At 36.9% G+C, this 17,416-nt stretch overlaps 1 protein-coding gene across 2 annotated transcripts in view; it reads right to left on the bottom strand.

Annotated features, from left to right (window-relative positions):
• Positions 1 to 404: 404 nt before the first annotated feature.
• The window catches only part of LOC136826645 (atrial natriuretic peptide receptor 1), a 137,913-nt gene continuing 120,901 nt past the window's right edge, over positions 405 to 17,416 (bottom strand). Inside the window, exons 14-23 of one of the 2 annotated variants that reach the window (XM_067083984.1) lie at positions 16,218 to 16,397; positions 11,150 to 11,315; positions 9,230 to 9,385; positions 8,333 to 8,501; positions 7,072 to 7,221; positions 5,421 to 5,544; positions 4,920 to 4,988; positions 3,207 to 3,480; positions 1,926 to 2,020; positions 405 to 1,431 (exon numbers count right to left, since the gene is read on the bottom strand). In XM_067083984.1, coding sequence (XP_066940085.1) covers positions 1,369 to 1,431; positions 1,926 to 2,020; positions 3,207 to 3,480; positions 4,920 to 4,988; positions 5,421 to 5,544; positions 7,072 to 7,221; positions 8,333 to 8,501; positions 9,230 to 9,385; positions 11,150 to 11,315; positions 16,218 to 16,397 — 1,446 coding nt within the window. In that variant the 3' untranslated portion in view covers positions 405 to 1,368. Of the gene's footprint in view, positions 1,432 to 1,925; positions 2,021 to 3,206; positions 3,481 to 4,919; positions 4,989 to 5,420; positions 5,545 to 7,058; positions 7,222 to 8,332; positions 8,502 to 9,229; positions 9,386 to 11,149; positions 11,316 to 16,217; positions 16,398 to 17,416 lie in introns of those variants that run through there. The other variant, XR_010849673.1, reaches the window with a different exon arrangement.

Genomic DNA, 17,416 nt, shown 5'->3' with positions numbered 1-17,416 from the left:
GTGGAGAGGGTAAAACCATATATATGGGTACAGTAGGTTTCCTAACTTTCAGTGTATCTAGTTCCACTCATTCTATTTCCCTGTGGTTTGGTGGATATAGTGTGATCTGCAAATCACAAGTCAGCAGTTCAGTTCCACAGAGAGAAGACTTGTCCTTATCATCTATTTCCAGGTGAAACTGAATACTTATAAATGATTGACGATCAAGCCTTCTTCCCATACAAAACAATAGAGATTCTGGGTTTACCCTTTTATCATAAGAATAACTAACTTTGCGTTTAATCAGCAGGAATCTTTATTTTTATCTGTTGAGTTCAATAAACTCCCATCTCCTCTTTCATTAACTGTATTATTCCTAATGACGAAATCCTAGGGTAGCAGAAGGTTCTCATGAAACAAACTGATTTAGTCTTTGTCTTTGTATTTTTTAATATTTTCATGGTATTATTAACACTGAAACAATTGGAAATTGTACAAGGAGACAGAAAACATCGACCACAAGATAGTTAATTCAGGAACAACGTTAACATGCAACGTTAATAATTTTTTATCAGTGGAATATTAAAGCCTCAAAGAGTTTACACAAACACACACACACTGTATACTATATATATATATATATATATATATATATATATATATATATATATATATATATATGATTGTATTAAATCACGGCGTGATGAAAATTTCATAATAAGAGCTGTGTGTTCTAAATGTACCAATGAGCTACATGGTGGAGGTGGGTTAATGCCGAAGCTAAGTACAATTTTCCCGCTCTCGACGGGTAAACAAGTACAGCAGATTCGGCATTAACTTACGCCTCTCTTGATGGCTCAGTGGATAGACCGTCGACTGGAGTCGTTGGAAGGTAACTGTGTCGAGGGATCGAGACCCGGCAATACCGATCCATTTATCACATATAAATTCCCCTTCGGTGATAATTCCCCATCGGGGATATTCCCAAAGTAGCGTGAATTTGAGATTAAACGACATTTGTAGCTTCATGATTGGATATAAATCATGGTCTGAAAAAATGTCATATATATATAGTGTGTGTGTGTGTTTATGTATATATATGCAAACACGCATTTGTGATTATAGGTTTAGGAATATTACACAGAAATGACATAATCATCTTTGAGGCTAGCACTTTTGTCCAAGGTTAAACCTCTTTGCTTGTACATCACACGGAAACTGAAGGATAATTCACTGAGTTCATAATCTCATTAACTATCCTTTTCTCACAAACTTTTTCTTTCATTTACAAATCAAATGAAATGCGCCACATCTAGTGTCATCTGTTCTTATACACTGATCGTCTTTATATTACAACACATAATTTTAGAGCACAATTTTCAGAATATGCTACGTCACTGAATCATCTTCACGTTCTCCCAGTAGCCAGTAAGTTGTGACTCTTCCTTTGCCCTGGAAATAAAGATGAAAAAATCTGATTTATATGAAAGACTGTACAGAGGTTTACAGTGCTGTACTGTCCATTTTTTCCACCAGGAAGGATATGTACAACTGTATCATGATACATAATTATCAATTGCTGTTAGATCTAGGTGAATGCAGAAGGTTTGTCCTCAGTGCCTATACTTGTCATATGGAACATAAGAGTAGAATAAGAAATGACTAAGACCTACCAATGATGGGTTATCTGAAATTGATGTTATAGGCCATTAAAGCTAGAGCCACATTTAAAACCAGTATTGCATAAGACCAAAATATGGGGACTGTCTACATTTACAATGATTTCAAAACCACAATTCTGTGAAACTAGAAAAAAAAGGGTTTTGTTTTCCACTAGAATTGTATACGATAACAACAAGTCAGCTCTCTAAAGCTGGAATGATATGAGAACAAGACATTCTCATCTAAAACTAGAATTAAAACGAATACTGTGTTGTGCCTCTCACCTTCATATCGACCTCTCCACGGCATTCTAAAACGAAGGAGGGGTAGTGCTGGCATAACAAACTACAAGTAGTTGGAGAAACGTGGATCTTGAGTGCTGGAAACAAAACGAGAGGCAGGTCAGTGAAAGGTTACAGAAAGTTACACTTTGTTAGGGTGCTGGTGATCTTTGTTAAGCGGGATAGCTAAAGCTTCTTGGAAACATATCAAATTTATATTGTCATAGCCACAATCCCTATAGGGGGTTAGTGCCGTCAGTGTACCTTACGTGGTGCACTGCAGGCATTCTCGAGCTTCTTTGCAGTGTTCCTTCGGCCCTTAGCTGCAACCCCTTTCATTCCTTTTGTTGGACCTCCGTTCATATTCTCTTTCTTCTATCTTACTTTCCACCCTCTCCTAACAATTGCTTCAGAGTGCAACTGCGAGGTTTCCCTCCTGTTACAGCTTTAAAACTTTTTTACTCTGTTTCCCTTTCAGATCTGAATGACCTCATAGGTCCCAGCGCTTGGCCTTTGGTCTATATTTCATATTTCATTCCATTCCAATGGCCAAAATGACCTCTTAATTTCATTTCCCCACGCCTTTTGTACAAGTTTGTTACCATATGCCTTGAATCCAGAAGGGAACGTCCTCCCCCCCTCCTCCTTGGGACTCGAACCCACGCACAGTCGTGAGAGTGAGGTCTCACTTAGCCAACTATGCTACAAAGAAGCATATTGTATCATAAAAAAGTTGACAACGACTGTGCAAATTCGTGCAAAAGTTTTCAATTTGGTATGGTGCTGCTAAGGAAGATATATTCCAGTTGGAATTTAGCTAAATATCTTGTTACACAAGCTGGAAATAGATCGCCACTGAAATGCCTCTAAGAGCGTTACCACGATAGATTTCTGTTAGTATGTTTCAATAACAGCTATTTCTTTTAGATGGACTTAACTGATAGTTTTTTACAATCATTTTCTACAATTTGATCCATGTCTCTTTGATTTTTTATTAGTTTGAAATGATTATATGGCATAATAAAACAGTTTTTTAACGTAATAACATAATTATTTCTTAAGATCAGATATAGCCTCAGAAATAAAGGCGGGAATCTCCTAATTACTGAAAATTGTCAGAAGTTAGAAATTACACTAAAACGCAGATTTCACATCGTTACTCTAACACTTGGGCGTAAAGGGACTTTATAAATGAAACAGGGGAATGAACAAGATATATTATTATCTCTAAACTCACGAGTTAAGCAGACAAACGGAGAAGGACATTACGCTGACAATACTCACGCAATCCGTTGCTCTCCATCCGCGAAGCTGTGTTTACGGTGTCGCCGAAGAGACAGTACCTCGGCATCTTTAGGCCTACCACCCCCGCCACACACGGTCCCGTGTGAATGCCGATCCTCAGTTTGAGTTTGTCCTCAGGTCTGTGCCGAATGGTGAACGTCTCCACCTCCTTCAGGAGAGCCAAGGACATGCCCGAAATCTCGCGGACGTGGCAAGTGTCATTTCTGACAGGAAGTCCCGAAACTACCATATATGCGTCTCCTATGGTCTCGACCTGCGCGTGTTTAGAGCAGATGGTTTAGGAAAAAAAAATCAAGTGACATTGAGACAAGAAAAGACTATCGGACATGGGTTTTCCAGCTCTCTTTGCACTGACATAGACAGACTTCCTTTGGCATGAATATTAATAATGTAGATGAATAAAATGCTTACTAAATGACGACAGTAATTTCAGAGTTATTCTCATAAAAGTTGCACATGAACCGATGAATGTCTTTCAGAACGTGAGTTGCTTTTCACCGCGCAAAAGAAAATCATCTCTATATGCTTACTCGAGGAAGAAAAAAAATATATAATTTAGTGGTCTTGTAACGAAAATTTTAAAATAAACAAATGCTAAAACATGAACTAAGCAAATTCTAGATAGTCAAGCTGATGCCTACTGAGAGGTTGGACTGATGCATGCAAAAATGAACCTTTCATCCGAATAATCCCAAGACACTTCACTCACAATAGGAGCGAAATGCGTCTGGTCACTTTCGTCCGGTGCTTTGAAGTGTTTGTGCTAAGTGCCCATCTCGCCCAAAAATGAATAAAAACAGACCCTTCGCCAAGTACCACCTGAGTTTTCAACTTTTCAACCCATAACCCCTCCTCATCTGACAGTGAAAATAAGATCAATAAGATGAAAAGCTCGTTCATTTTACAAATGGCGCTAATAGAAGCAGAACCGATGGGTTTACAACAACAGACTTGAGTATATTTTCACCAAGTCTCTAATAGTCTTTGGAAACTTTGCAAACCCCTGGGTGTTCACATGAGAGCCTCAGATTGAGGACGCTTGAATTAGACCAAAGATGTCTTCTTGTTCGGGACAGAGCTGTTGGATTGGAGTAAAGTAATAGTGGCTTTCCCAGTAGTGCCGTCATTGCACCTTACGTGGTACACTGTAGGCATTACTAAGTGGTGTTAGCAGCGACCGGTCGGCCTCTGGCTGCAACGACTTCTTGGCCTTTTACTTTACCTCCAGTCCCGCCTTCTTCCTTCAGTTTGGCTGTCCAGTCTCTCTAACTGTTGCATCTTAGTGTAACGGTGTCGTTTTCTCCAAGTTCGACCTTCAGATACTTGTGCTCAATCGTATTAATTTTCTGGATCTCTTAATCTTTTCACTGCCTTAAGACCTGAATGGCTGACAGTGTTCTGGTGCTCGGTATTATAGCCTAAATTTGATAAATCAATCATCATTTAAGTGGTTTTATTGATAAAATAAATACCAGCCCTCTCGTCCTTTATCAAGAGCCGTGTCTTATGGAAATGATGGATGCCACAATTTAACTTTCGTCAATTACAGTAATTAGAAATAATTGTTAAAGTTATTTTAGACTCTTAATGGCTTTAACGGCAAAGTTTGTCACAAATAAACTCTACTTGAATTAGAGTTACGATAAAAAATATGCTCTTGATATTAACTGAAATGAGTTTGCTTTAGCTCACCTTATACACATCAAAATTCTCGATTATGGCATCAAAGCGCGTGTACAGATCGTTCAGAAGATCAACGACCTGGAAATGAGAAAATCTTTTGTATAAATATAAATCTGTATATATGAGATATACATATTATATATATATATATATATATATATATATATATATATATATATATATATATATATATATATATATATATATATATATATATATATATCCACAATCGTAATAGTGTAATTTTGTTTATTTAAATGTTATGCTAAAGTGCTGTTAGTTAATTAAGTGAATTACTGTTGGTATACATATGAATACGAGAGAAACATTAGTGATCTGAGTATCACGATGTTAGAAATAACATGTTGATCCTACTAACACATTTTTGACCTGAACTAGTTTTATAGAAGTAATAAAATGCACAAATTCACAATCATCGGTTACCAAGTTTCTAGCCAATTCCCTGGGTGTTAAAAATGACAAAGCCTCGTACCCATAACAATCACGAACCTGAAGAGGCGTCGACTGAGCAGAAAGTGCAGTAAAGCCCACTATGTCACTGAAGTATATGGTAACAGAGTCGTAGGTCTCTGCCACAACACTCTTTCCAGCTATCAGCTGACTCGCCACAGATCTGGAAAGTGTAGAAGTGTGATTTGAAGACGCATTTACAAGATCATGTGCACTTATATGTGTGGGTGGAGATAGTCTTTAACAAGTAAAAGAATGCACAGAAGTTTCGTTGGCGCAATCGAGTATTCTGTACAGCGTATAATGCTGTATAAAACTCTCAGCCACGGTCCGTGAAACTCTCAGCCGCGGCCATGAAACTTTCAGCCACGGCGGTGGTGGCCTGTTGTTGGCACCTATAGCGGTGCCAGACGCGATCATAGCTTCTTTACCTTAAATAAAATAATACACGACTGCGGCTGAGAGGGCTGCAAGCTGGTATGTGATGATTGGAGGGTGGATGATCAACATGCCAATTTGCAGCCTCGCCTTCTCAATGTGAACCACCAAGATCTGAGGCGGAAGAAAAAGTGCGGACTGACAGACAAATAGCCGTCTCAATAGTTTTATTTTACAGAAAACTAAAATATATTTTCAAAACAGTGTGTACAATTATATATAAGGGTTTATTTAGTATGCACGTGTGGCCTTAATATCCTTTGTGTTCGAAGGGTGATAGTTCTTAGTAAGTTGGAATTCAGGGTCAAGATCTTTTATCCTTCTCATTCGTTGGGGCGTACGTAAAATGAAGAAAAGTTTCTCAGTGTGGACATTCCTTTACTAAATAATAAGAGAATAAGAGAAAAACCAACATAGGTTTATCATCGATGGTGTCTGAAGCAATAATGGGACGGCTACGTACTGTACCAGCTGAGTTGCTGACAAGGAAAAACATTTGCGTTTATTTTGTACATTTTGCTCATGTATATTTTTTGTCTAAAATTATACGGTATTCGTGTAAGTTGAGCACTGACATATGGTTTATTGCAATATTACTGATAAATTCTATATTGTTAAAAACTAGTAATTATTTTAATGCAGACCAACTTAATAACAGTCAAAAAAGTAACTGGAAAATTACTTTTTCGGCTCCACATATTGGCGAGCACGATTACATTGCACCACCATACATTGTTTCCTAAATCGTATTTGATTGTAGAGCTAAAACCTGAAAAAGTAAATGATGCTATTTTATGGGGACATTGTATTCTGCTGAATCCTAGTGTCTTAAACTGGTGATTATCACAAGAGGCATTTGAAATGAGTCATGAAGATATCATAAACGTGGAAGATTGAGACATTTTGGACAATTTTACGCCCCAGAAATCTATTTGGAAGGACAGAACCGAAAATAAGCCTTTTACTGCAACCTTCGGACTGTAGAAGTGTGTGAGATAATCATTCATATATTCCTCAAGATTGCAATCACAAGAGGCATTTGAAATGAGCCATGAAGATATCAGAAACATGTAGAAGAGTTGAAGCATTTTGGACAATTTTACGCCCCAGAAATCTATTTGGAGGGACAGAACCGAAAATAAGCCTTTTACTGCAACCTTCGGACTGTAGAAGCGTGCGAGATAACCATTCATATATCCCTCAAGATTGCAAGCGCTAACAACAAACAACAAAAATTACCATTTCAACATACTTCGGGAGGAGCTGATAGAGGACCTCCTCACATCTTCGCTTCTCCTCCAAGTAGTCGGCCGTCCTCTCCTGCACGAGAGCCTCGAGGTTGTTCGCGTACTGCTCCATTCGGAAGAGCAGATTGTCTAAGATGTTCCCGCTCTCATTGCCCCTTCGAAAATGAGAGATGAATCAGTAGGAAAAAATCGTGGATGCATTGCGGGTTTCGCTGATGTCTTGTCTGGGAAATGTGTCTTGCTGTAGTCTATTCCAGATGGGAATTAGTCGTCTGCAATCTGTATTTTTTTTTTATCATTTAAAATTTTTTTTCTATTATCCATATAATTACTGTCATTACCGTTATTATGAATTCTATTTTTTTCTCTTCTCCAGCAGCAATGTGGATACTACCGATAATTATTTTTATCGTGTTACCGTAATATCTAGATTGTGTGTGTGTATTTGTATATTCCATGGATATGGCCCTGGGCCAGTAAGTAATTATTATTATTATTGTGTGTGTGTGTGTGTGTGTTATTATTATTTCTTGAAACGCATAAAGGGCCTTAGCAAAAACATTCATCAGTGCTCTCGGCCATGGCCGAAGTGTATGGCCAATCTGTGCACACACACATGTACTATGTATACAGATACATATATGTATACATACACACATAAAAAAGAGGTGTATACAGACATAACTGGGATTACATTTGTCTCTTTTTATAACGTAAGGATCATTGTTTATTTGATATATATATATATATATATATATATATATATATATATATATATATATATATATATATATATATATATATATATATATATATATATATATATATATATATCTTAGTGTCAGAGGAGTTGGAGTCAATCCATATTTAAAATCATCAATGAAGGGCAGAGGACACACAGATATACAATCTGACTTTATCCCAACGTTTCGTAATTATCAAATTAATTACATCATCAGGGCTGTTAAAATGAAAAATAAAATTTTGTAAAATCGTAAAAACTAAGACCAAAAGTTTTCTTTTCAATTCTTAACATAGTTTTGTTTTTACGATTTTACAAGAATTTAATTTTCATTTTAAAAAGCAAATGATGATATAAGTAATTGATAAGTACTAAACATTGATATAAAGTCGCTTAGCATATCTGTAATGTCCTCTACCCTTAAATTGATATATATATATATATATATATATATATATATATATATATATATATATATATATATATATATATATATATATATACATACCTTATTACAAGCTTACTTATTAAGTCTCCTAATGATGTTCTTCAGCTGATGAAAATCAGGTCTCTCAGTCGGTTCCTCCGCCCAGCACCTCTTCATGAGCTGAATGACCTCTTCCTCTTCAGCTTCGTCTTCGGTAGAAGGCCTGAAGGCGGGGAAGCCCCCATTTTTGACATTTTCGATGATTTCTGCAGATGGCAGGAACTGATTTAGAGATTAACTGCACATACAGATAAAGGAGAGATGTATACAGACATAACTGGGATTACATTGTTTATTTAAGTCGTGTATGTTTACCCAATGATGCGACAGAATCACCAGACATATATTTACATTCTCATTTATAATGAAATGAGAATGCCATTACAGTCCCTAGTGCCAGATTGGCAGCACATTCGTGTTTCTTATCTTCATGTGCCAAATCTATTGATAAACGCAATTATCATAACACTTTGTGGGGAAACTTTCTAATAGATTTACTGTCATAGCATGCCACACGATTCTTGCAATGCGAAGCCAGGATACCAAAAAACTGAGACAGAGTCTAGGTCCCAATTACCTGTCACTATTTTATAAGAACATATGTAGACAGTTCTATAAGAGGTTACCAGTCCATCCAACAGAACGCCAAAAACTAAGGCAGCAAATGGGTGCCAATTAAACGACACTATTTTATAACATATGGAGATAATTTTATATTAGGTAGCCCATCCAACAGGACGGCAAAAATGAGACAGAAAGTAGGTGCCAGTTAAATATCAGTATTTACAAGAACATATGTAGACAATTCTATATTATGTTCTCTGTCCATCCAACACATGAAGCATATTTTACCCAAAGCTAATCATAGAAATATTCAGCTTTCGTTCATCGAGACGGTTAGAAAAAAAAAAAACTTTTTTGAGGCAATACTCACGCCTTGGCGAGAAATCGTCAAAACTGACGTAGAAGGGACCTCTTCTGTAGAGGACCTCGTGAACGATGATGGCGAAAGCGTACACGTCCGCCTTCTGGGTCCCTTCGGGAGGAGGGTTGATGCTTCTTAAGATTTCTGGCGCTGTCCAGAGCTTCCCTGATGATAAAGAAAGTGAGTTTTACGGTTAGTTATTGAAAATGGTTTGCAAAAGATGGCGACGAACGAAAACAACGAACATTTTGAGGTGAACACCTAGAATTACCAAGAGGCTTAAGGGAATAAAAATGATGATGGAAAATTCGGGACAAACTGTAGAATATCATCATTATAAATATAAAGAAGTGGCTATCGAGGGTGATCAAATGAAAGATGAACAGTACATAGACCATAGTAATTTCACGGAGGTAAAGTAAATGGCAGAGAAAAAAACATAGCTTGAAGAGTTTGATGAAAGAATTGAGAAGTAAAAAAAATAAAAATGGGAAATGAGGTGACTGAATGATAAATATTGGAAGACCCGATAAAAGATCCCTTCCGCCCCCAAACAATCTTATTCATATATCTATCAAAATCCAATTGTTTGCCATTTGAGGCATAGTAAAACATAAACAGTTCTTCCTTTGAATAATTTTAGTTTTCTTTAAAGAAAACTATTGTACCAACTTTGCCTGTCTGTCACTATGTTCTGTCCACCACTTTTCTGTCACACTTTTTCTGTCCGCACTTTTTCTGTCACTTTTTCTGTCACCTTTTCTGTCCGCATATTTTCTGTCTGCATTTTTCTGTCCACTTTTTCTGTCACTTTTTCTGTCCACACTTTTCCTGTCACTTTTTCTGTCCCCTTTTCTGTCATACTTTTCTATCCACCTTTTCTGTCCACTTTTTCTGTCCACTTTCTGTCACTTTTCTGTCCACCTTTTTCTGTCACATATTTCTGTCTGCATTTTCTGTCCACACTTTTCTGTCCACACTTTTTCTGTCCACCTTTTTCTGTCCACACTTTTCTGTCACACTTTTTTCTGTCACACTTTTTCTGTCCCTTTTTCTGTCCACTTTTTCTGTCCGCATATTTTCTGTCTGCATTTTTCTGTCACACTTTTTTCCTGTCGCACTTTTTCTGTCCACACTTTTCTGTCACGCACTTCTTTCTGTCGCACTTCTTTCTGTCACACTTCTTTCTGTCCTCCTCAGATCTTAAAAACTACTGAGGCTAGGGCCTCAAATTGCCTATGTTGATCATCACCCTCCAATCATCAAACATACCAAATTGCGGCCCTCTAGCCTCAATGATGCCCTATTTTATTTAGGTTAAGGATTAGCCCATAATCGTGCTTCAGACAATATAGGACAGGCCACCACCGGGCAGTGGTTAATGTTTCATGTTCAAGCTCATACATCATTATTATACTAAGACCACCGAAAGATAGATCTGTTTTCGGTGGCCTTGATTATACGCTGTAGCGGCTGTACAGAAAACTCGATTGCGCCGAAGAAACTTCGGCGCATTTTTCACTTATATATATTCAGCTTACTTAAAAATATTCCGAGAATGTAACCACAGAAGACAGAAATCTTCAAAGTCACTTTTGGTGTTAATGATCAAGCCAGCCTTTTGTCTGTAGGCTATGTATGCCTGAGTGTATTATGTGTGCTGAGTTTATATCGGTTTGTTGGTTTGTTGGTTGAGTCAGATGAAGTTGGCCTTATACCAGCATGGGTCCTTGTGGTGGACCTGCGGACTCGGCGTTGCCATGGGTATTAATATTTTATTACACCATAATTTTCCGAACACTATTTGCTCCCAAACCACAAAAAAATGAAAAGATGAAAGTTCATTACCTAGAAGTATTTCTACTCAACCTTCACATACAAATATTTCGAGACGCTAACTGGCAAAACAGGTTAACACTAAACACTTACGTCTCCAGTAAGCGTATGAATCCGAGCTGTAACTCCTCTCTCGGTCGTCCAGCCCGTGGAGGCCAAAATCAGTGATTTTGAGAACAAACCTCGAGTCCACAACGCAGTTGCTCGACTTCAGATTCCCGTGGGTGCGTATTTCACTCGAGTGCAGGAAGGCCATTCCCTGTCATACCATTAAAAAAGAAAAGTGTTATCCGAAGTGAGTATCTATACAGTGCGTAATCTGTAATTGAAAAGAAATTAATGTACGTAATGATTCTGGATATTTGGTAGTTACGCAGTGTTTACCTTCCGCTCCAAGATATTTTTTTTTTTCACAGCGGTTGAAACGTATCATTCAGACAAAGCGGTTGTAATAGTAATGACATATGCTTCAGATAACTGACATCAGTTCTGAAAAAAAAATTCGATCTGGAGAACAACATCACCCAACGATACTTTGTACGTAGAAAATATCGCTTGAAAATAGGTGTTAACAACAACCTTTCCCTAGGGGATGTGAACCGCTGCTTGGAATGTATAAATCACCTCTGGTCCATTGAGAGGAGATTTAATGAACCAGTTAACGGCTTATGGGGAAGCAAATTAGTGGTGTCTACTACGTTCCCCTTCACATACAATTGCATATCTGGTAACCTAACCACAATTTTATACCTTCCATGAATGAGTGGATGAAGCGTTGGTCTGGCATTTCTGTCGTTGGTGGTCCATATCCCAAAAGAAGTTATTGTTAACTGATCCATTTATCTTTTTTTTTCCTAAACAAAACGGCAAGAAGTGACTTTTTCTATTTTTTCTTTGTTAACAAACCTTACATGGCTGTTATAAGATTTCGTTTCTCGCCATGTTGCGGAGACCTCATTTTCATAAAGAATTTATGATATTGCCTTTATTACCAACATTTCTAGAGCTAGAGTGAAATCTAGCATTCCTTTCTCAGAGCAAGAGTCTCAACATTCTAGAGAGGAGTCACAGTGTCACAGCATTTTGTAACTTAAATCTCTCATTCCCTTTAATGCAAAACTGAGGATCAGTCGTCATGTAACTGTTGGAGAAGCTGGTGTTGTATGAAACTGCACTGTAACTTTTACTTTAGATTTTTACTGTATCTGTTTCTTAGCTGCCGTTTACTGCTTTTAACAAGGAATTTATGATTCTGCGTTGTTTGTTAGTTTGCTCGTAAGCAGGATTACATAAAGTGTAACTTTCTTGAGATGTTGAAGTGTAAGAAAAATGGTCAAGGCGTTTAGTCAGAGATCTAGAGCAAAGATCTGGTAGTAAGATGCCATGAAAACTATCTTTCAGAATTTGGTAAATTTTGGTGAAAACATTTACTAGGTGGCCTTTTAAACATGATTAAATTAAGGGAGAGATTAGTTAAAGGTCAAAGGTTACCATCGCAGGTGACTGACCGTTTAAATATCTCTGGGACAGCTAACTGCATGTATTTGATCTAGCCATGTTCATGAATTTCAACAGTTTTTATTTTAAAACTTATATAATCTAACAATTCAATCAGCTAAAGGGAAACAAATAAAGACAAATCTTAAAGTGGAAGTGTCATCTGATTTTTGTTATCATATATTTGGAAATGAATAATAATTTATTAATGAACATATTTTAGATCCGAAAACTTATTTATTTTTATTTAGGGCTGAAAGCGCTGTCATTAACATCTGCTACGATCGCTTCTGAAATGACGCAAGACGTCGCTGACAGTTCTCCCCTCGTGGCTTCTGCATACAAGCAAAGGAAAAAAAGGTAAATACTCTATTACTGCACTGTGTAGTTTACTTTATTTGAATTAATGTTGTAAAATATCTTAAACTGACTTAGAATAAAGTATCACTAATACGCTGTATGCGTGAGGCTGACTAAGCAGGCAGACGCACGTTCCATACGACTGACGTACTTTGGACGGTGCTATCGTAAAAATTTGGAATTTTCAAATACATTTACAGAACTGATATTCAGTTTTCAAAATACATTGTGTATGCGCGCGTGAGAGAGAGAGAGAGAGAGAGAGAGAGAGAGAGAGAGAGAGAGAATTGCTGACTAAGCAGGCAGACGCACGTTCCATACGACTGACGTACTTTGGACGGTGCTATCGTAAAAATTTGGAATTTTCAAATACATTTGCACAGAACTGATATTCAGTTTTCAAAAATACATTGTGTATGCGCGTGTGCGTGAGTTGCTGACTAAGCAGGCAGACGCACGTTCCATACGACTGACGTACTTTGGACGGTGCTATCGTAAAAATTTGGAATTTTCAAATACATTTGCACAGAACTGATATTCAGTTTTCAAAAATACATTGTGTGTATGCGCGTGTGCGTGAGAGAGAGAGAGAGAGAGAGAGAGAGAGAGAGAGAAATTGCTGACTAAGCAGGCGGCGCACGTTCCATACGACTGACGTACTTTGGACGGTGCTATCGTAAAAATTTGGAATTTTCAAATACATTTGCACAGAACTGATATTCAGTTTTCAAAAATACATTGTGTGTATACGCGTGTGCGTGCGAGAGAGAGAGAGAGAGAGGGATTGTACACTAGCAGACAGAAAGATGTTCTCACAACTGCAACTGACTTGTTTTTCATTATGCTATCATTATATCTGAGTAAATTTTCGTATATCATAACAAACGAATATCACTGATTGTGAAATACCTTTAACAGGCTCAGGATTACGGATTCAAAAACATTACAGTGCATGTGTATATATATATATATATATATATATATATATATATATATATATATATATATATATATATATATAAGAAGAGAAAGAGAGAGAGAGAGAGAGAGAGAGAGAGTTTGACAGGCAAATAGGTGTTCCATACGATTACTGTGTTCTAGACAAATACTGTAGGTGTTCCATACGATTACTGTGTTCTAGACAAATAGGTGTTTCATACGATTACTGTATTTCTGAACAAATAAGTGTTCCATACGATTACTGTGTTCTAGACAAATAGGTGTTCCATATGATTACTGTGTTTTAGGCAAATAGGTGTTCCCATACGATTACTGTGTTCTAGACAAATAAGTGTTTCCATATGATTACTGTGTTCTAGACAAATAGGTGTTCCCCACGATTACTGTGTTCTAGACAAATAGGTGTTCCATACGATTACTGTGTTCTAGACAGATAGGTGTTCCATACGATAACTGTGTTCTAGACAAATAGGTGTTCCATACGATTACTGTGTTCTAGACAAATAGGTGTTCCATACGATTACTGTGTTCTAGACAAATAGGTGTTCCATACGATTACTGTGTTCTAGACAAATAGGTGTTCCATACGATTACTGTGTTCTAGACAAATAGGTGTTCCATACGATTACTGTGTTCTAGACAGATAGGTGTTCCATACGATTACTGTGTTCTAGATGAATAGGTGTTCCAGATGATTACTGTGTTCTAGACAAATAGGTGTTCCAGATGATTACTGTGTTCTAGACAAATAGGTGTTCCATATGATTACTGTGTTCTAGACAAATAGGTGTTCCAGATGATTACTGTGTTCTAGACAAATAGGTGTTCCGTACGATTACTGTGTTCTAGACAAATAGGTGTTCCATACGATTACTGTGTTCTAGACAAATAGGTGTTCCATACGATTACTGTGTTCTAGACAAATAGGTGTTCCATACGATAACTGTATTCTAGATAAATAGGTGTTCCATACGTGTTCCATACGATAACTGTATTCTAGATAAATAGGTGTTCCATACGTGTTCCATACGATAACTGTATTCTAGATAAATAGGTGTTCCATACGATTACTGTGTTCTAGACAAATAGGTGTTCCATACGATAACTGTATTCTAGATAAATAGGTGTTCCATACGATTACTGTGTTCTAGACAAATAGGTGTTCCATATGATTACTGTGTTCTAGATAAATAGGTGTTCCATACGATAACTGTGTTCTAGACAAATAGGTGTTCCATACGATTACTGTGTTCTAGACAAATAGGTGTTCCATACGATTACTGTGTTCTAGACGAATAGGTGTTCCATACGATTACTGTGTTCTAGATGAATAGGTGTTCCATACGATTACTGTGTTCTAGACAAATAGGTGTTCCATACGTTTTCTGTGTTCTAGACAAATAGGTGTTCCATATGATTACTGTGTTCTAGACAGATAGGTGTTCCATACGATTACTGTGTTCTAGACAAATAGGTGTTCCATACGATTACTGTGTTCTAGACAAATAGGTGTTCCATACGATTACTGCGTTCTAGAAAATAGCAATACTGCACTGCAGCAAAATACCTTTAAATGGCTTCAGATCACTTTATCACAAATGAACGCTAACAAGGCGGTTAGAAAAAAATATAAGAGATTGTAGGTATGGGCTGTTATGCCACTAACTTCGTTTGTTGTGCTTTTACTTAACAGGGTGTAAAGCATGTTCCCAATACAATATCATCTTTATTTTTTTTAATATGAGCTTCCTTTTAGTTTAGTTTTCCCTGAGATACTGAGGTTTCAGTATAAAATTCCATTTAGGAAGCGTTTTATATATTCATGTTTTGTAGGTCTGCCAGTTGGGATATATATATATATATATATATATATATATATATATATATATATATATATATTTATACTGTATATATATATATATATATATATATATATATATATATATATATATATATATATATACAAATATATAGAAATATAAATACATATATATATATATATATATATATATATATATATATATATATATATATATATATATATTGTATATATATATATATATATACATATATACAGTATATATATTACAATGGACGCAATCTCCTACCCAACAAAAGTCGATTTCCTATCGATACGCACATTCGGTATAATTTCAGCAAAGAAGCGTCCTAGCACCGTACCTCACCTTTAAATAAAGGCTGGTGGAAAAAAAAAAAATCCAGACCAGCTTTTATCAGCTGTCATAACCAGCAGGTCCCCCTGATTAAGTCCGCTGAAATATAAAGGAGGTATTTTGTGGTTTCCTTCCTGTAATTAGATTAATGAAGAATCAGCGAATCTCACCTTTATGACGTCGTGCATCAAGGACATCTTAAACATGGAGTCCAACTGGACGTCGTCGTTTTCCAGAATGTCCTGGAGAGATCCTCTCGGACAGTACTCGGTGAAGATGGCGCAGTAGGGATTAGGGTCCAGACACACTCCTATGAAACGCACTAGGTGGTCGTACTGGAGGTCCTTCAGCTGCTGAATGCAATGATAGCAACTTAACGAGGATGTTATCTTCAAAATGGGAATTCTCTGTCGAGATAAATGGGGGCGAATCTGTCTATTCTAAACATCAGGATTGGGAATGCTTAATCCAGGGGTTCTTAACCGGGGGTATCCATACCCCTTTGGGGGTATGGGAACCAAATGCTGGGGGTATGGGACTCGATCTCTGGGTACTGGTATTTATTTTATTTAATGGACTGTAACTTCATTTTGCTTTCACTAAAAAGTATAATAAAGTTATCAATGCTTATGTTCTATCCCTGGCAATCCATATCTAAAGTACAGGAAATTCAAGCTGTTGACATATTTGGAAGACATACTGGCAAATAATAGGATTGGTGATAATTATTTCGACAGCCAAGTGAAGGGGGTATGGGACCATATTGGACAATCCATTGGTGGTCTGGAATCATCGAAAGGTTAAGAACCCCTGGCTTAATCCATGGACGAACCTTTTCCATGACCGGACGAAGGGTCCTTTAGATGCTAAAAGTTGGTGATTTACGTTTAGTGAGAATCTTTTGTTTATTGAGAAGAAATTCTCTTCATATAAATGGGGATATAAACAGTTAATCGGAAAATAAAAGTAAAAAAGTTAGTAAACATCAAGGACGCTTTTGAGTCAAACAAAAATATTTCCTGAAGGGAAAAGAAATTGTTAACAGAAAGGCGGACAAGATTTTTCATTCAGAAAAGGTTTGGAAATGTAACCACTGACTCATATTAGAGATATATAGACCAATACCTTTACGCAACATTCATGGATGAAGATTGTTCAGAAGCCAATTTTCAAAAAAGGAAAAAATGACCTTGTCTTAAATTACAACCAGAAAACATAGCGAACACGATGCACAACGAATCGTTGATGGTGCCAGAGACGAAGAATTTGCAAAAAATATTGGCTCTTGATGTTAAAATGATCGTGAGACATTGATCATTCAGTTTCATGAGAGTGAGCTTTGGCAAGTTACGTACATAACTCACTTTGA

The sequence above is a fragment of the Macrobrachium rosenbergii genome, chromosome 3 (assembly GCF_040412425.1).
Source record: "Macrobrachium rosenbergii isolate ZJJX-2024 chromosome 3, ASM4041242v1, whole genome shotgun sequence".
Lineage (NCBI taxonomy): Eukaryota > Metazoa > Arthropoda > Malacostraca > Decapoda > Palaemonidae > Macrobrachium > Macrobrachium rosenbergii.
Note: the sequence above shows the minus strand (reverse complement) of the source record. Positions and strands in the feature narration are given on the sequence as shown.